Genomic DNA, 20,097 nt, shown 5'->3' with positions numbered 1-20,097 from the left:
AATTTACATCAATCAATCTACTACCTATTAGTCAATCCATCCATCCATCCATCCATCCATCCATCCATCCATCCATCCATCCATCCATCCAATGTATGCTGAGTCCACCTTGAAACACCTCATTACCACAGTCTCTTACTCACCATGATGATACTAAATGAAGTGAATTTTACCAATCCACCCACCCATCTACCCAACCAATCAACCAACCAACCAACCAACCAACCAACCAACCAATCAGTCATCTAGAATACATATTGTGCATTGGGACCATATCTGACTCTATAGTAGACTGTGTTTTACCACTTATGTTTGTTATACAACACAACGATTCATTATTAATTAAATAAATTAAAACAAATAATAATGGATAGTAAGAAGCACAGGAGTCTTATGTATGGATTCATACCATTAAAAATCACAATGAATCAATGCTAGCAAAATTAAAACGTGGATAAAAAGCATAAATCAGATAATTATATTCGTGATGTAACATTTCACTTTCTTGATTAATTATTGAATTTTAAAACAACAATTAAAATTAGATTAACAATTAGAAAAGATACTAAGTTTTCATTGTAAGGCTGTCCCTTAAAATAAGTGGACTATTTCATATATGAATACAACTCTGCCAAAACGAGTATAATATGCCTTGCATTTCATAATTTTTCACATGTTGCTATTTTAAATTCTGAATACAAATGAGAACTCCAAACAGTCAGAGAGAAGAAAGTCAAATTTGTGTCTTTGTCTTTACAATCATTGTGTCACTACTGTTTATCTGAAATCTACTGTGAATACTGAATCTACTGAATATTCAGTCACTAAATGTTAGAGATACAGGTTGTACCTGAACTGAACTCTAGTGATCCAGGACTGCTATGAACTTAACCTTGGAAGGAAGCAGGTGTAGCTACCTCTGCTTAGAGTTATGGCGGGTTAGAGTTATGCAATGAAGATTTTTTTAAAAACATGAGTGTGCTAACTTGAACTTACATACATGTTGTTAAAATTCACTAGTAATCAACAATTGTAGTTAGCCCAGGGAGGAGTATCTTAAAACTGTCATTGTTTAGAATTGCCGGTACAAGATGATTGTGTTAGACAGCTTTCTGTCAATATAACGAACACCTTAGAGATGATCAACTTATAAGAGGAAGGGCTTCTTTTGGATAACAGTCTTGGAGCTTCTAATTTATGATCTGTAGACACACTGCTTTTTAGATCTTATGACATAGTGGAGCAAAATCGCTCACCTCATAAATGAGAAAGGAAGTGGAAGAAGCTGGGTCACTGTCCTTCTCAAGGGCAAGCGCCAGTGGATTCTACTAGGAATTTCTCGGACTGGGAAGGTGGCTCAGTGGTAGAGCACTTGCCTTGCATGCATGAGACCCTGGGTTCGATTCCTCAGCACCACATAAGCAAAAAGCAAAAAGCCGGAAGTGGCGCTGTGGCTCAAGCAGTAGAGTGCTAGCCTTGAGCTGAAGAGCTGAGGGACAGCACCCAGGCCCAGAGTTCAGGCCCCACAACTGGACCCCCCTTCCCAAAACAAAACAAAACAAAAAAAAGGAATTTCTCTATCACTTCACTCTAGACCATGATGCTGCCCAATCCTTGGACCTTTAGGAGACACCACATCCAAACTATAACCGTGTTAAGAAGCAACGCGAAGCAGGGAGTTGGTGGCTCACACTTGTAATCAGGAGGCTGAGATCTAAAGACCACAGTTCAAAGCCAGCCCACGCAGAAAAGACTGTGAGACTCAAATCTCAATTAAACAGCAGAAATCTAAAAGTGGAGCTGTGACACAGTTGGCTGGGGGCCAGCCTTGAATAGAAAAGCTAAGCAAGAATGTGGGGCCCTGAGTTCAAGCTCCAGTGCCAGCACAAAAATGCCATAAAACAAAACAGAAAAACAGCAAAAACAATGAGATTCTATCTTGGATAATGTATCATCTAATTCCTATCCCAAGGTGAACTCTTTGAACTAAAGGAAACGAGTCAAAGTTGGGAATTTGTGATTTAAGACGCACCTGCCTGCCTTCATTCACCCATGCAACAAGTTCTTTCTGGTATATGCTACATATCATGCACTAAGTATAAGATGATGAGTAAGTCATAGATGTAAGGAATTTACAACCTAGTGGGTGATATTGATGAATTGACAAGTACTGAGCAACAGAGCTACAACTGTGGCAAATATGTGAACTGGGTAAGAAGAATGCCAGGTGCCACCGAGGGGATGGCATTGGATACAAAGTCTCAATTGTGTACACAAGTTGACATTTTTTGTTGTTTTTGTATATTTTTCTCAGTTTAAAATTTCTATTATCTTTGTTTTCTACTATTAAATAGTTGTAAAAAAGAGTTGTCATTCAACAAAACAATTTATAAATGTAATATGTCTAGATCAATGCCACCTCTTTCAATATTCTCATCCATCCCCCCCACCTCCCTCTCCCCTCATTCTTCTTAATTTTGAAGGATACACATGCACACACACAGACACACACACAGACACACACACACACACACACACACACACACACACACACACACACACATTGGATTTTTTTTTGCAGTCCTGGGACTTGAACTCAGGGCTTGGGCACTATCCCTGAGCTTCTTTGGCTCAAGGCTAGCACTCTACCACTTGAAAAACAGTACCACTTCCAGCTTTTTCTGTTATTATGTTACTGAGGAATTGAACCCAGGGCTTCATGCATGGTAGGCAAGCATGCTACCACCAAGCCACCATCCCAGTTCACATTGGATTCTTGCTACATTCTCCCCACTATCCTCTTCATTCATCTACCCCTTTCCTCTTGCCCCTACCCCAACTCTTTTGAAGTATCCAATTCTTGGTGTCTTATTTTGCTGGACTTAGATTTTGCTTTTCTAAGGAATTACACTATTGGAGATCTCCCTGGAATTTATTGTAAGTTGATCTTGTTGATACCAGTCCTATCTTTCTGCCTTTGCCAGAATATAAGTCAAATTCCCAAAAGCCATCCTCACACTTTCTGTTTCCTGCATGACCAGCACCAGAAATCCCTTAGTGAGGTTTGGATTCTGATACTTCCTTTATGTCCTGCCTTCTCAGCCCAGAGTGCTCAGAACAGGCTCTCTTGGGCTGCTTCCTCTGAGAGGGGCCCCCAAAGTATCTCTTCCCATTATAGGCAGACAGAACTCTGGATCAAGCCTAGACTGGCATTGTGTGGTGTAACTGCGACACCAGAAATGCCATGTTATTAATATAGATGTAATCTAATATTTGTGTACTTGCAGTCAACATATTATTATAGTATAGATGAGAAGAATAGGGATTTCTAGAAGAATAAAGATTAAAAATGTCCTTAATGTGTTAAAGTCTTTATTTAGTTTATTAAGCTGTTTTTTTTTTCTATTAAGCTGTTTGTTTTTGCAAAGAAGATTGGAGAAAATAGGTATTTGACATGGCTGCTTTACTGTGTGACATATTGTTAATCACAGAAACATTTTGTACCTAAACCATGTACATTTACAATGAGCTTTTGCAGACATTCTTTCAGCTAGGACTGAGGACTGAAGGAAGCCTCTGCATAAATTCTGTTTTTAAAATTTAAGTCCTGCTTAGAGTTCCAGGCAGAACTTTATGGAAGTTCCTTCCATCTTTCTCTTGTAGATTTCGTCAAATCTCTCATTCTGGGACACAGTGAAGTGGTTTTTCCAGTCACCAACCATTCCTAAAAGACAGAATCCCAGACAGAAGCATTAGTCTCTGACTGACAGACCTAGAGGCCTTGAGTAGACTATGAAGTCCACCTGACTCCCCTTTGAAGGGCACTGAAGCTTTCTGTGAGAAGCAGCCATAGTGGGCTGGGTGCAGAGGTACAGACTTCTAAATCAGGCAGATGCAAGGGAGCTGGTGACATGGTACAACTTAGCCTTACCTGGATGCATTTTTAGCTGAAGAGAAGCAGAATTGTTTGATTTGTTTCAGAAGCATGGCTTGATGTGCATAGATTGGAAATTGCAGAGAAATAAATTCAATTATGGGTAAAAAATTAGAAGAAAGATGTTATAAACTGGCATGAAAACCAGAGTCCACTGTTGTGAGAAAGAGAAGTTGTTTATGAAACAGACAGGAAGATAACTCTATGCTGTTGGTAGCTAACTTCTTTTTTTGGAGGGCGGGGGGGAAGTCCGGTCATGGGGCCTGAACTCTGGGCCTGGGTGCTGTCCCTCAGCTCTTCAGCTCAAGGCTAGCGCTCTACCACTTGAGACACAGCACCACTTCCGGCTTTTTTCTTTTTGCTTATGTGGTGCTGAGGAATCGAACCCAGGGCCTCAGGCATGCAAGGCAAGCGCTCTACCACTAAGCCACCTTCCCTGCCCTAGCTAACTTTTTTATAGTGGGATATTTTTGGAAATCTTTATTTATAAGCATATAATCCTGTATTGCTTTAATTTTCATAATTATTTAGTATATTACTTTAAAAATTTTAAATTGTTACTATAGAGGTGATCACAGGGGTTACAGTTATATAAATCAGATAAGGTGTAGTTTTTTTTTTTTTTTAACATCTTCCCTCTTCCATTTTCTCTCTCATACTTTTTTTTTGGGGGGGGGGGTCCAGTCATGGGGCGCTGTCTCTCAGCTCTTCAGCTCAAGGCTAGCGCTCTACAACTTGAGCCACAGCGCCACTTCCGGTTTTTTTCTTTTTGCTTATGTGGTGCTGAGGAATTGAACCCAAGGCCTCAAGCATGGAAGGCAAGTGCTCTACCACTGAGCCACCTTCCCAGCTCCTCCCTCTCATACTTTTAAAACAAAAATTGTGAAGTGTTTTTTTCTCCTGTATAAAACATTTTCTTGGCCAACTAAAACTCCTACTTTTGGAAACAAGAGCTAAGAAATATTATGTGAAGGAGGCAGGCCGCTTGTTGCTATTTCTGGCTCACGCCTGTAATCCTAGCTACTCAGGAGTCTGAGATCTGATGATCACAGTTGAAAAACCAGCCCAGGCAGGGAAGTCTGTGAGACTCTTGTCTCCAGTTAACCAAGTGGAAGTAGAGCTGTGGCTCAACTAGTAGAGTGCCAGCCTTGAGCAAAAAGTTAAGAAACAATTCCCAGGTCCCGAGTTTAAGCCCAAGTAGTACTGGCAGGAGAGAGGTGGGGGAGGGAGGGAGGGAGAGAGAGGGAGAGGAAAAGAGAGAGGGAGAGGGAGAGAGCGGAAGAACATTATTGTTAAGAATCATGATGGTGAGAAGATTTGGTTAAGGGTCGAGGTCAAGAAATCGAGGCAGCAGAAACTCTAAAGTAGAAAAACAATACAATAAGGTAGAGTGGAGGAAAGCAGGCATCGATATGGACAGTAGATGGGACTGTAAGTAGACCCATAGGCTCTTGTTGCTGAGGCCCCAGATACTATAGTTGAGGGTTCCTAGTGAGATCTAGACAATGGTAGCTTTGCCCTCAGTTATCAATGGACTGCATAACTTCTGTTGTTTGTGGACCTCTCATCTCTCATCTACATTGGCCTCAAGTCCTCCACCTTGTTAGAAACAGACATAAATAATTAAAAGGTGTTGTCTTTACATTAATCAGACTGTACATCCTCTTGGCAATAGGTTACTAGAAAAGTGGAGTATTTGATAAAAAGGCCCCACAAACCTTTCCTCATGAAGGGTGAAATGGACTGGTCCATCATAGATTTGGGGACTGTAGAACGATTTGTCATGGGATTTTCTTTCATTTTCTCAAATGCTGTCTCCTGGACAATTGTATTCAGCACTGTTTCATCCAAATTCTTTCCCATGAACTTAATTACCTTCTGAATTTCATGCTTTGGGTCCTGTGGCGAGGGTGACATTGCATTGGAAAGAGAGTTTCAGAAAGACATGTTTTTATCTCTGTCCCTCCAAAAAGGCCAACCCTGAAACAGATCTGGCTTCTTTACCCGCTCTGAAGTGGTTATTACTCACCCTCTTTATATCCTCATAAAAGAGGAACAGGATCTGGTATCTGTCTTTAATCTCCCACCATCCTTTCACATGGTCAAACCAGGATCCCCAAACCACTGCAACAGACAAGAAAGGACATCTATACAGAGATTATACAGTCTCCCAAGTAACTAGGCTTGAGCCACTAGAGCCTGGCATTACTGATAATTTGAGCTAAATAATTCTTTATTTGTGCTATTGAGAAGCAATGGGGTGATGAGAGGATCACCCTATCCATGGGTTAACCCAAAGATGAGTTCATACTGAATGGAGATAGTAGGTCCTAGGATTGTGCCTTGGCCCCTTTCTTCTCTCTCTGTTTTTGGGCTGCCAAAGAAGTAGCTTTGCTCCATCACACTCTCAGATCATGATGTTCTGCTCCACCTCAGCTCCTGAGCAAAGGAGCCAGCCAGCTCCTTCTGAATGTGGAGCCAGAATACATCCTTGTTCTTTTAAATGGTTTTCTCAGGTATTTGTCATAGCAACAGAATACTAACAGAGATAAGAAGTATTTTTTCCCCTTACCTTTTCCATTGATGAAGGTTTCAAAATACTCTTCCCACGTACCAGGTTCAGGGAGCCCTTGATTCATCTTTTGGAAATGGTAGTAGGAAACCATGCAGTCTTTGGCATTCCGAGCTACATAAAGGAACTATGGGGTAAGAAGAGAGGTGGGTAAAGGATGGTAGTAAAAATAGATTTTCACAGAATTCACTTGGGTTGATTCCTACTGAGAGTGGCTGTAACATCCACTTGGCTCTTCTGTTCTAGCAACAAACTTGGCCTTGTATCTGCCAATTCTGCTCTCTTTTCAACGCAGTCCTATTTGTTCAGTAGTCAACTAGCTTGGTTCCTGATTTCTTCTTTGGTATCAGGAGCAAAATTTTCCTTTAGAAATGATGACTTGTTATTTCACCAAGAAACTGCCATCTAAGTGTTGGTAAGCTTTCTCCTCATCTTGGAGAAGTAGGATTGCCAAACTGGTTAACAGTTTGTGCCAAGCTAGGTGCTGGTGGCTTATGCTTGTAATCCTAGCTTTCTAGGCATTGTTTCCCAAGAGACGGATCTTACAACATGAATGGCAAGGAAACACGCAGCAGATTATGCAGCAATCTAAATATAACTGACAATAATTTGAAATTGAGAACTTCTCCTCATGGCAATTAAAAACTTCGTTCTGGCAATTCTTCTCTCCCCTTCTTTTTGTGCTGGTGCTGGAACTTGAACACAGGTCTGTCACTCTTGCTTGGCTTTTTTTTTTTGTCCTGCTGTTTGAGTCACACCTCCACTTCTGGCTATTTGCTGGTTATCTGGAGATAAGAATCAAATGGACTTTCCTGCTCCAGCTAGCTTCATATGGGGATCCTCAGATCTCAGCTTCTTGTATAACTAGGATTGCAAGTGTGAGCCATTGACGGCTGGTCAATTTCTTTTAATTATTAATTTTTTTTTAGTTGGTTGTGGGGCCTGAACTCTGGGCCTGGGTGCTGTCCCTCAGCTCTTCAGCTCAAGGCTAAGGCTCTATCTCTTGAGCCACAGTGCCATTTACAGTTTTCTGGTGGTTAATTGGAGATAGGAGTCTCATGGACTTTCTTACCTGGGCTGGCTTTGAACCTTCATCCTCAGATCTCAGCCTCCTGAGTAGCTAGGTTTACAGGCTTGAGCCACCGGGACTTGGCTTTCTCTACCTTTAACTGTTACTTTGCATTTGGCAAAGCATCTCTTTAGGTTTCACTTTGACTACAACTTCACATTTTTTTTTCTTTGCTGTCTGTCACTTTGACTAAGTCTAACCTTACTGTTACAAAATAGTTACTTAGCTCACATTTTCAGCATCAGTCCCAAAGTGGCTTCTTTTTAAAGTTATTTAATTATTGACAGTACTGAATTTTGCATTAGGAGTCTTGTGCTTGTTTACTAGGCAGGTGGTGTAACAACTGAGCTATAACACCATTGTAGTATTCTGACACTTTGACACTTTGGAGCCTTGCTGACTCTACTTGTTCCTTTGAAAAATAGCTCAGTTCTGGAAACAGTAAAGATGCAAATGAGCCAATCCAGAGCCTACAGTTTAAGCACCTCTTTTAGGAGGCCTTCAAGTTGTCTCTATCCATGTGTCCACTCAACTCAGGACCAAGTGGCAGATGACTAGGCACAGCTCTATGCCTCAGGGCCTGCTGAAATTATTCCAGCCAGCCAACCTGGAGAAGCTTATCCCACTCTCCAGTTCCTTCCATCAGAAATACAATAAAAGCTTTTGTGTACATTGTCCGTTCACTCTCTCTGCCTCCTGACCAACCCTGGGATTTCTCTGTGTTTTGCTGCATCTCCTGTTTCTAGGATTCTGTCAACACAAACCTCTTTTTCCATGACAATCAATCCCAAGTCCCTTTAAACAAATGCTGAGATTGAGGAGTTTTGCTCTAGAAGACATTTATTACCATCCTCTAAGTCCTATCTCCAACTCACCAAGATACTAAGTTCCAATGAGAAAGTTAAAATAAAATGTTGATGAAAAAAAATCCACCTGATTCTTAGACTTTTTTTTGGGGGGGGGTCCGGTCGTGGGGCCTGAACTTTGGGCCTGGGCACTGTCCCTCAGCTCTTCAGCTCAAGGCTAGTGCTCTACCACTTGAACCACAGCGCCACTTCCGGCTTTTTTCTTTTTGCTTATGTGGTGCTGAGGAATTGAACCCAAGGCCTCATACATGCAAGGCAAGCGCTCTACCACTGAGCCACCTTCCCAGCCCGATTCTTAGACTTTTTAACTTCAAGTTGTCCCTCATTTCATTGTTGTTGACATTTTGAAGATTTCTTTTTGCTCCTCATATTTCTTACCTCTTTCACAAAAATTTTCTTTCTTTTCAAGCTTCCATGCTATCTCTTGTCTAAGTTCATGAATTCCCTATCCAGCTGTATCTATTCTACATGTTGTGTACTCTTCATTATTAATTTTCAGTGTTTGCATTTTCTGCTATTGAAAACTCATTAATTTTTCTTTTTCTTTTTTTGAGCTGGACACTGGTGGCTCATGCCTGTAGTCCTAGCTACTCAGAAGGTTGGAATTTGAGGATCATGGTTCAAAGGCAGTTTGAGCAGGAAAGTCTGTGAGAATCTTGTCTGCAATTAAGCAGCAAAAAGCCAGAAGTAGAGCTGTGGCTCAAGTCTTAGAGAACCAACCTTGAGTGAAAAAGCTAAGGGGCAGTGCCTTGTGTCAGAGTTCAAGCCCCAGTACCTGCACACCCAGTTTTTGTGTTAATAGTATCTTTCCAATTCCTTTATTTTTGTTTCAGTGTTCACATTATTATTATTATTAATTATTATTATTATTTTGCTAGTCCTGGGGCTTGAATTTTAGGTCTGGGTGCTGTCCCTGAGCAATTTTCTCTCAAGGCTAGCACTCTACCACTTGAGCCAAGGCACTACTTCTGGCCTTTTCTGTGATTAATTGTAGATAAGAGTCTCATGGACTTTCCTACCTGGGATGGCTTTGATCTGTCATCCTCAGGTAACAGCCTTCTGAGTAGCTAGGATTATAGGTATGAGCCACCGTTGCCTGGCAGCCTTTTATTACTTTATATAATTGAACATTTTATTTATTTCAATACCTGGCTAATTTTGTTATCTGAAATTCTTAAGGTCTAAATGCTGTGTATTCTTTCTGCAGACTCTCTCTCATGGTGGCTCATTCCTTTGTGTTTTTGTAGTGTGGGGTGGTCATATCTCAAGTATGAATCCTGGGAGACCTGTGTAGCATTGAGATGTTCTTTCAGAGAGGACCTGTGTGTGTTTGCCAGGGTATCCTGGAGATACCAGCGGTGAACATCACCTTATACTGACAGGTCAGCTGTAGTTTCTTGGACAATGTAGGGAGTGCCAGTTTGAATGTCAAACCTTTAGGTGAGGAGGCCTGTAGCTACATCTTCAGGGAGCTGATAGCCAATTCAAACAGAGGCTGTCTGGGGTGTCCTTTGCTTCCTCTGTCTATCCATCAAGTGTAGCCCTTCTATTCCTCCCTCCTCTCTGGTTTCTTTTCTTTCATCTATCTATTTTATTTTATTTTTTCCTTTCATTCTTGGTTGGCTTTTTCACTCAAGGCTGATGCTCTACCACCTACACTTCCACTTCTGGTATTTTGCTGGTTAATGGGAGAGTCATTAGGATTTGTCTGCCCAGGCTGGTTTCAAACTATAGTCTTCAGATCTCAGTCTCTGAGTAGCTAAGATTATAAGTGTGAGCCATAGCACTAACATTTCTTTTGGTTTCTTGTGTACTAGGCTCTGACCTTGTGTGTATTATCTAGGTCATCATCCCCCAGCAAAACAGCTCCAGCATCAGTTAGCTTCTCTAAGTTTCCCATCTTTCTTCATTTTTGGAGCTTAGGGACTTTCTATACTTAATTTTTATTTCAGTCATGCCTTTTAAGAGGACACTTGTTATGTGTCATGCAGCACTTATTAGTATATGAAATGATTTCAGGATATTTGGTTTTCCATAACCCTGGAAACAGAAGTTCTCATCTCTTTAATTAGCTTTAACAAGAAGAATCAAGTCCTTTGCTCATGTGAGTTTTCCTAACTATACTCCTTTCCCCAGAATTTATCTTTTTTTTTTTTTTTTTGGTCTGGTCATGGGGCCTGAACTCTGGGCCTGGGCGCTGTCCCTCAGCTCTTCAGCTTAAGGCTAGCGCTCTACCACTTGAGCCACAGTGCCACTTCCGGCTTTTTTCTTATGTGGTGTTGAGGAATCGAACCCAGGGCCTCAGGCATGCAAGGCAAGTGCTCTACCACTGAGCCACCTTCCCAGCCCCTCCCCAGAATTTATCTTGTAAGTTCTGTCCTCTCCTTTCCAACCTCTGAGGAAATAATGTCCCTCCAAGTAAGACTGGCAGGTCTTCCTGGGCCCTTGCTCCCCTAGGGGCTGGTCACCCTTTCCTGGAACATTATAAAGCATATGATAAATAAGGTCCCATGATAAATAAAGAGCCCAGAGTCTTAGCCAAGTGTCTCCTGTTCCTTGTTATCTGCAACAACTCTGTGTGGATTCTGCTTTCCTATCTTGTTTGAGGCCATGAAGGTGAGCATCATTCTGAATGTGGGGTTTAATTTTTGTTAGTGCTGATATGCTGCCCACCCCCAAGAGGTAGTGGAGAGGTAAAAATGAGGACATTGTGAGCTGGGGTTTTCAGGACTTGTTCTCAGTAGGCTTTCTTTTCCCCTAGAAAGCTGCCATCTTACCTTGCAGTTGTTTTCCCAGAAAGACGGTGGCAGCAACTGAGTGGACAGGTGAGTCTTTAGTATCCGTGGAGAGGGCATTGCATTTGCTTTTTCCACCCCTTTAACACAAGTCAGTAGAAAATATCTGCATGGTTAAAAGTACTGGGGGACTTTGGCTCCATAGTCTGTTCAGAGCATCCTATTGGATGCCCATCTTTTTTTTCTTCTTTTCCTTTTTAAAAATTATAAATATATTACCTTCAAGCCAGGCACAAGTTGCTCACATCTGTAGTTTTAGTTACAAAGAAGGCTGAGCTCTGAGGACCACAGTTTGAGGCCAACCTAGGCAGGAAAGTCCATGAGACTTTTGCCTTCAATTAACCAGCCAAAAGTCAGAAGTGGAGTTCTAGTTAAAGTGGTAAAGCACCAGTATTGAGTGAAAAAGCTAAGGGACACTGCACATACACACATCTTCCAATTGTTATACAAAGCCATCATAATTTAACATGTCTGTTTATGTTTATGGTGCATCTTGACTATAGTCACTCTCTCCAGATCCCACTAATTTCTTTTTTCCAGTTCTGGAACTTGAACTCAGGCCTCTTTTTTTTGTTTTTTTTTGATATTTTTTGCTTGGTATTTTCCCTCAAGGCTGCTACTCTACCACTTGAGCCACAACCCCACTTCTGGCTTTTTGCTGGTAAATTGGAAATAAGAATCTCATGGACTTTCCTGTCTGTCTGGCTTCAAAGTATAATCCTCAGAACCTAGCTTCCTGTTTGGTGAAAGTGAAACTCTTAACAAAATTACAAAACAAGTGAGGAAATTGCCCTATGAATGCCCAGGGGAAATAAAATCCTGCATCCATAGACACGGAATATAAATAACTATGTGAAAATGTGCAAAGAAATAGAAGAAAATGATGACTGTGAATATGGAACAATGAGTACTAAAAAGATTGGGAAACTGCTTTTATAAGTGAATTCAATTAAAGAGCAGATCAGGTACACATGAGAGGAAAAAACCATCATAGAGCTAGAGAAGCACAAGAAAGAAACAAATGAAAACAATTGGAGACACAGCAGCAGATACAGAAGACAGAAGGCAAAGGTAAAGTCTTAGCCTGTGGACCAAGACTCAGGTGAGTCTCTCTGAGGTTGATATTTCTTCCCAATATGGTGACTCTCATCTTCCTTCTGTGGACAAGATTCCATGCCCTGCTGTGGTGAAGATCCAGGGCCTCAATAGGGCTTGGTCTTCCAACTAGAAGTCCACATTTTGACTACAGCCACCTTCCAAGTTATCAAGCCAGCAGCTGTTCTCTCCTGACCAGTCCTCTTGTGTGTGTGTGTGTGTGTTGTTGTTGTTGTTGGCCCAGCTCCAACTCCACCATTTTCTTCCTAAGAGCCCTAGAGTAGAAAGTGCTTTTGTGGGCTTGGGGGCTCTTCATAAAGCAGCCTACCAGTGTTTCATGTCTGTTTACTTCTCTCTTCCTCTCTGCCTCATTCATAACCAAAATGGCTTGTTGATTTTCTCACTGCAGCCCCTGCATGGCTTAAGATGCTCAAACCCTGGTTTGGGAAGCACAGGGTGTAAGATCTTGGGAAGGGCACACCTCAGTCTCAGAGCCCACTGCTTCCTCATTGGTAGGGAGCAAGGGGGCATTTGGAGTCATTTTTTTTTTTTTTTACTTTCATCATCTGCACTAAGATCCTCATCACTAATATCCTAGCCCTGGGATTGGAGCCAGATAGATTATGGCTGTGTGAATCACAGACACACAAATCACTCCATTCAGTTTTGTGCCAGTGGTCTTCCCAGGGTAGGAGATTAGCAAGCTTTTATTTTTTTCTCCATGTAGAGTACTGGCAGTCTGGCAGGAGAGACAGGGAAGCACTTAGCAATGATAGTAGTGGATGCTTTTGTGTGTGTGTGTGTGTGTGGGCGTGTGTGTCCTTTATCCTTTTTGCTCAAGGCTGGAGTTCTTCCACTTGAGCCACAGTTCCACTCCTGGATTTTTGCTTGTTAATTAGACTTAGTTAATAGACTTTCCTGATGTGTTGGCTTTGAACTATGTAGCTAGGATTACAGATGTGAGCCACTGGCACCTAGTTTGGATGCTTTTTTGCACTGTCCTCTCTAAGAGTATCCTCGGGCTATGTGACCCTCACCCTACCCACAGCACTCAGTGCTAATGTCGGAAACATTCAGTAATTATTATGAATTAGTCTGCACGTGTCTTTATGAGATCATAAATTACTAAAGGTATGAAGCTTTGCAAGCAGCCCAGGGCCCATAGTTTGTTGAACTGAGTCATCATTTGCAAGTCTTTCCAAACCTACTCAATGACTTTGTAGGTGGGAGTTAGGCAGAAGTGGAAGGGGCCTGGGATGGATGCTGATGAGCATCGTGCATGAGGTCCACCCATTCCAGAGCCCTCCAATGGTGTTTTTGATCCTTGACTCACATGTATGAATCTGTGTCAGAGCAGCTCCTCTCTCTGGGGCCTAATCTCTCTATCAGGGACTTATTGCTCTGAGATAAGGCCTCTGCCTAGCTGAGTTTTCACCTGACACCTATGCATCTGGGAAGTCCCCCAGCCTGAGACTGTTACACTTGAGACACAGGCACTATGTTTCATAAAGAGCTGCATAGGTTTCTGTGACATGCCAAGCTGGATGATTGGTCACTGTGCTTTGTCAAACTTTTACAGCTGCTGAGGTTGACCCGAGGCCCTTATCTGTTTTTTTGCTGACTGGATAATTACACATCTGGCTATCTGGACATTCTACTCCTTACTGTCAAAGAACATCTCATCAGAAATCTTGCTCAGCCCTCCTCCCCTCCTACCCCAATCTCTGTCTTTCTCTTCCTCTTCCTCCTTCTCTCATGTTTTGTGTGTGTGTGTGTGTGTGTGTGTGTGTGTGTGTGTGTGTGTGTGCGTGTGTGTGTATGTGTGTATGTATGTATGTGTGTGTGTTCTGGGGTTTGAACTCAGGACCTTGCATTTGCTAGGCAATTTTTTACCAATTGAATTACATCCCAGCCCTTTTTGGTTTAATTAATTTTTTAGATTGGGTCTTGCTTTTTTATTTTTATTATTTGTGCCTATTTTGGGGTTTGAACTCAGGCCTGGGCGTTGTCCTTGAGTTTTTTATGCTCAAGGCTAGCACTCTGCCACTTGAAGCCACAGCTTCACTTCTGGATTTTTTGGTAATCAGTTGGAGATAAAGTCTCACAGAGTTCCCTGTCCAGGCTGCTTTTGAACTGTGATCTTCAGATCTCAGCCTCCTAAGTAGCTAGGATTATGGGCATGAACCACCAGTGCCCAGCTTAGGTCTTGCATTTTGAGTAAGATAGCCTCAGACCTTAATCCTCCTACTTACAAATAGCTGAGATTACAGATAGGCTCTACCATGCCTGGCTTGTTGGATGAGGTAGAGGTCTTACTCATTTGTTTTGCTCAGTTTGGCCTCAGACTGCAGCCCTCCTGATCTCTGCTTCCTAGGTAGCTAGGACCACAGATCTGAGCCACTCTCTTTTTGAGACAAAGTCTTGGCATTTGGTCCAGCTTGAACTTGCTATGTAGTCCCAGTTGGCGTCAAACATGAGATCCTACTGTCTTGAACAAAATGAAGAAGCTCAAGGAGCACATGGCATCCCTCCTGAGGCTGGAGAGCATGCAGAGGTCCTTGGCAATCACACCCAACACTGAGTTTCTTCTTTGTGCCAGCCACTGTTTTACGTGTTTTACATATATGGAATTCATTTCACTGAGGTAACCGCTAATTCTATTGCAGTTTGTCACCCATGATACTGTAAAATGGAGAGGCATGAAGTCAGGACACATACACACATATACACATATACAAACACACATTTGGTGCTGGTACTGGGACTTGAATTTAGGGCCTGGGTGTTTTTTGTTTTTGTTTTTGTTTTTTGTTTTTGCTCAAGGCTCGTGCTCTATCACTTGAGCCTTTCTTGTAGTAAATTGGAGATAAGAATCTCATTGACTTCCTTGCCTGGGCTGGCTTCAAACTGCTCCTCAGATCTGTCTCCTGAGTAGCTAGGATTGTTAAGTGTGAGCCCCTGATGCCCTGCTACAGTCAGGATTTAAGCCTTGCTTATCTTTAACTTTTGTACCTTCCTGATGCTCAAGGTTATGAAATGGAAGAGCCTGACTGCACAGCGAGTGGATCCCGGCTAAGCAAGCAGAGATGTGGAGCCAGCCCCTCATGGATAGTATACAGACAAAGAGTACCAGGCATTGGGTTGTAAAGCTGGTGACCACCCTCCCAATAAGGATCTCTAAGAGCTGGAGGAGCTATCAAAGTCAGAGGGTGCTAAAGGGTTTCGAAAGTAGTAAGCTGCTACACACAACAAATCAGGCGTGGGTGTATTAGGCATTTGCAAGGCTCTACCAGCCTGTCCAGGACTGCTTCAAGAGCTGCAGACTCCAGTGAAAGGGTATAGACTTGCCTTTTCATGGCTTCAGTTATTGGTGTCCCAAGTTCCTATCTCACAGGTCTGGGCAATGCTGTAATTTAGGGAAGGAGATCTTCCAACCATGCTTGTTGGGTAAAGCACTTCTGACAACTGCCATTTAGCCAGGCTGGTTTCTTTTGCCCTGTAGTGTGAGTCTTTCTCTTTTCTTTCTTTCTTTATTGTATGAAGAGAAAAACTTCCATGTTAATCATTGCCTGAAAAAGCTTCTCTACTGAGTAAACAATGTGTGTGTGTGTGTGTGTGTGTGTGTGTGTGTGTGTGTGTGTGTGTAGGTGAATGATCAGGCACTCCCTGCATGGGCTTTTGTGGAAGTAGGGTGCTGATAGAACAGGGGGTGTAAATAGCTCTTAAATAACATTTGTACCTGTACATTGTACCTCTGAATTCTGGAGTTGTACATGACTAAGGAAGAGATGCTCAAGAAAACAAGAGTTGGGTGTTAGAGACTCTGTAATCCTAGCTTCTGAAAAGGCTGGGATCTGAGGATCATAGATCAAAGCCAGACCTGGAGGAAAAGTCTATAAAACTCTTATCTCCAATTAACCACCAAAAAGCCAGAAGTGGAGCTGTGGCTCAAGTGGTAACCTGAGATGGCCTTCAGCGAAGGGACAGTGCCCAGACCCTGAGTTTAAGCTATAGTATTGGTGTGTGTGTGTGTGTGTGTGTGTGTGTGTGTGTGTGTGTGTGTGTGTGTGCATTACCCCCAAACCTAAATAAATAAACAACAAACAACAAGAACAAAAAACCAAAACTAGGCAGAATCTAACTCTCAGACCAGTTTTCCTCCCTCATTTCCTCCCTCCTTCCCTCCCTCCCTCCTTCCTTCGTTCCTTCGTTCCTTCCTTCGTTCCTTCCTTTGTTCCTTCGTTCCTTCCTTCTTTCCTTCCTTCATTCCTTCGTTCCTTCCTTCGTTCCTTCCTTCTTTCCTTCCTTTCTTCCTTCCTTTCTTCCTTCTTTCCCTCCTTCCTCTCCTTTCCTACCCCCTCCCTCTTTTCCTTCCTTTAACAGAATTGGGCTTTCTTGCTTGCTCTACTACTTGAGCCATGTCACCAAGTAAGAATACTTGGTGATTCACTTTGGGTGAAGGGGTAGAGGGGAAAAGAGAGATAAAGAAACAGAAGGGTTGGGGCAGGGAGGATAGAGACTGGAGAAGAAGGAAGGCTACAGGGGGTGGGAGAGATTCTCACCTGAGGGCTGGGGCGGCTTTGCCCACTCAATAAAAGGGTGGCGATGATGAATGAGGGCGCGCTGGCACTTCTCCACATCCCCATTCTGTTCAATCATATCCACAATTTCCTGGATCCATGTTGTTCCTGAGGGTCACAGGGGTGGGTTGAGGAGCAAAACCTTGCTAGGTAATCTTTGCTGCATGTTCTAAGCAAGCAAAGGGGCAAGTAGGCAGTTGGTGACTACCATCTGCCTTTAGGTCAGAGTCCTGATAACCAGGACAAATGGAGAAAACTGTCTCTGCAAGGAGCAGAATGCAGAGGCAAAGCTCACAGCTGCTCAAGAGCAGTGCCTGGCAGAGGACAGCAGGCAAGGTTCCAGAACTACTTCTCTGGTCCTCAGAAAACCCAGGTTACCATGCATCTGAGCATGTGTGAATTAGTGGGGACTGCAAGGAGCAAGTTTAATTGTGTGTGTGTGTGTGTGTGTGTGTGTGTGTGTGTGTGTGTGTGTGTGTGTGTGTGTGTGTGTGTGTGTGTGTGTGTGTGTGTGTGTGTGTGGCTAGTACCCTACACTTTAGCCACAACTTCACTTCTGGCTTTTTGGTGATAAATAGGAGGTAGGAGACTCATGGACTTTCCTGTCCAAGCTGCCTTTGAACCTTGATCTGCAGATCTCAGCTCCTTGCATAGTGGGGTATCTAACTTAGTTGAGCAGCTCAGGCATGCTGCCTCAACAGGGAGGTCCCAAAGTCACCTGATTTAGGGTAGGTACAGATGAGGAGATCATCTGGCTTGGCCTGAAAGTTCTGGATATGGCTCCAGTTGTCCACTGCTGCCTGCAACAGAGGAACCCCCTCTACCTCTCTTATTACGATTTCTTTCCTCAACTGTGGGGTTTGGGCCATAGTGTCTCCAGGTGGAGGGTCCCTATGGGAAGAGAAGAGAAACTACAGTAAATTACACACGATATGATACTGACCATTGTAACTATGTGTAGATATGTAGTTACTTTAGTGGCATTAGTTATATTTACAGTGTTGTGTCCCCATTACCAGCATCCATCTCTAGAACTTTTTAAAAAAAATTTTCCCAGCAGAACTCTGTCTCTGTTAAACACTAACTCCTCATCGCTCCATCAATTCACGGTAGCCACCATTCACCTTCTACTATCTATGACCTTGAGATGCTTTATATAAGTAAATAATAAAATGTACAACACTATGTTTGGGCGTGGGGGTGGGGTAGGCGTGTAGTTGTAGAAGTGGGAGATAAGGGATGATAGGGGAAAAACAAAGGAGGAGGAGGTGACAATGCTTGATAAGAAATGTACTCATAACCTTGTTCATGTAACTGTAACCCCTCTGTACAGTATTTTTACAGTAAAAAAGCATTAAAATAAAGTAATTAATACAATATTTGTATTTTTGTGTGTGTGTGTGCTGGTGCTGGGGCTTGAACTCACAGCTTTGAACATTTGCTTGGCTTTTTTGTTCATTTGTGCTCAACTTCACTTCTGACTTTTTGCTAGTTAACTGGAGATCAGAGTCTCTCAGATTTGTCTGCCTAGAGCAAGATCAACAGAAAGTCCATGGATTGGGAGAAGATCTTCACTAGCCATACATTGGACAAGGGTCTCATATCTAAAATATATGTAGAACTCAAAAAAATTAAATCTCTCAACAACAAATCCTCAAAGAAACAATTGCCCCATTAATAAGTGGGCTAAAGACTTCAAGAGAGACTTCTCTAAAGCGGAAATAAGAAAGGCCAATGAAGAAATGCTCACCTTCTCTAGCCATAAAAGAATTGCATGTGTTGTTGAAAGCTCAGGATGGAAAGAGTATCCTCAACAGACAGAGAAAATAGTCCGAGCCAGGTGATGGTGCTCCTGCCTGTAATCCTAGCTACGCAAGAAGCTGAGATCTGAGGATCACAGTTTAAAGTCAGCCTGAGCAAGTAAGTCTACGAGACTTACCTCCAGTTAAGCAGCAACTAGCTGAAAGTGAAGCTGTGGCTCAAGTGGTAGAGTACTAGCCTCAAGGGACAGCCAAGAGACCGTGCCTAGGCTCTTAGTTCAAGCTCCAGTTCTGGCATACATGCACGCACACACACATACACACACACATACACACACACAAAGTAGCCAAGGCCAAAGTTCAACTTGTTCTGGTGGGAGAAGGAAAAAAGGCTTCTGGGAAAAAGAGAGTTGGTATTTTGAGCAGGGAGAGCTTTTGGAAGCTACAGCTTAGATTTCTAGATCTAACCTAGGCAGAAGTTCTTTGGTTACACGTATCTAAAAACACTTTTTTTTTTTTTTTTTTTTTGTGTATGCTGGTCCCAAGCTTGAACTCAGGACCTGGGTGCTGTCTCTGAGCTTTTGCATCCAAGGCTAGTACTCTATGGTGTGAACCGTATCTCTGCTTCTGGCTTTTTGGGGGTTAACTGGAGGAAAAACTCTTACATATTTTCCTTCCCCAGGCTGGATGTGAGCTGTAATCCTCTGATCTCAGCCTCCTGAATACCTAGGATTGCAGGTATGAGCCACCAGTAGCAACCAGCCACACATATATTTTTGCTGACTTTTTTTTTTCTGGTTCCTTAGGTTTTTTGACTTGACCAAATTATACAATAACACGTACTTGACTAAAGATTGAAGAAATACACTAAAGAGTTACATAAAGTATTACTTAAACAAACCCATTCTTACCTTCAAGTTCTAGCTGAGAACTACCAGCTCCAGTGCCTTCAAAAGGGTCACTGAGCAGGGACAGTACATTCCAAGGAAGTAGGGTGGAGCTACCTGGGTATGACACTGTTAGAGGCTCAAATTACCATGAGGCCAGTTGGCCATGACCTTCAGCAGGCAGAAGGCACTTTGAGAGGTTCTCATGTCCATGGAGTCAATGGGAGTCATTACAAGCAGAGTCTGTACTATACAAAAACAAACCTTGTCACTTACCCTTGTCAATCACCTTATGGTGAGTGCATGATTGTGCATCTGGGACCCTGGCTTCCCTGCGGTCTTTTGCAAGAATGGATGGAGGCAAACACTGTTTCTCTCTCTGTGACCACCTAGAGACTTGTAGCAAGCCCAGCGTGCTTCCTGTTCTGGCGCCTCCCTCCAGTTTGGCAGGGAATCCAAAATGGGCAGGGATAGGCAACATAGCTATGCTTTCTGGTCAAAGAAAACTCAACCCAAAGCTTTCTGTGCTTCTGACTTTT

The 20,097-nt window shown here is 42.6% G+C and overlaps 1 protein-coding gene across 3 annotated transcripts; it reads right to left on the bottom strand.

Moving 5' to 3' along the window:
• Positions 1-3,368: 3,368 nt before the first annotated feature.
• On the bottom strand, positions 3,369-19,649 carry LOC138804341 (sulfotransferase 1C2). Of its 3 annotated transcripts, none has more exons than XM_069988637.1 (8): positions 19,583-19,649; positions 17,630-17,802; positions 16,894-17,019; positions 11,219-11,316; positions 6,507-6,633; positions 5,964-6,058; positions 5,653-5,833; positions 3,369-3,724 (listed from the first exon to the last, which is right to left on the bottom strand). In XM_069988637.1, exons 2-8 carry the CDS (start codon positions 17,778-17,780, stop codon positions 3,612-3,614), a joined length of 891 nt encoding a protein of 296 aa, XP_069844738.1. In that variant the 5' UTR covers positions 17,781-17,802; positions 19,583-19,649; the 3' UTR covers positions 3,369-3,611. The 3 variants fall into 3 exon arrangements, with proteins under 3 accessions (XP_069844738.1, XP_069844739.1, XP_069844740.1); XM_069988638.1 differs by lacking the exon at positions 19,583-19,649 and adding an exon at positions 18,851-19,484; XM_069988639.1 differs by lacking the exon at positions 17,630-17,802 and having other exon boundaries at positions 19,583-19,609.
• Between the last annotated feature and the right edge of the window lie 448 nt (positions 19,650-20,097).

The sequence above is a fragment of the Dipodomys merriami genome, unplaced genomic scaffold, assembly GCF_024711535.1.
Source record: "Dipodomys merriami isolate MVZ:Mamm:240054 unplaced genomic scaffold, mDipMer1.0.p SCAF_36, whole genome shotgun sequence".
Taxonomy (NCBI): domain Eukaryota; kingdom Metazoa; phylum Chordata; class Mammalia; order Rodentia; family Heteromyidae; genus Dipodomys; species Dipodomys merriami.
This window is presented reverse-complemented; position numbering and strand designations above follow the sequence as displayed.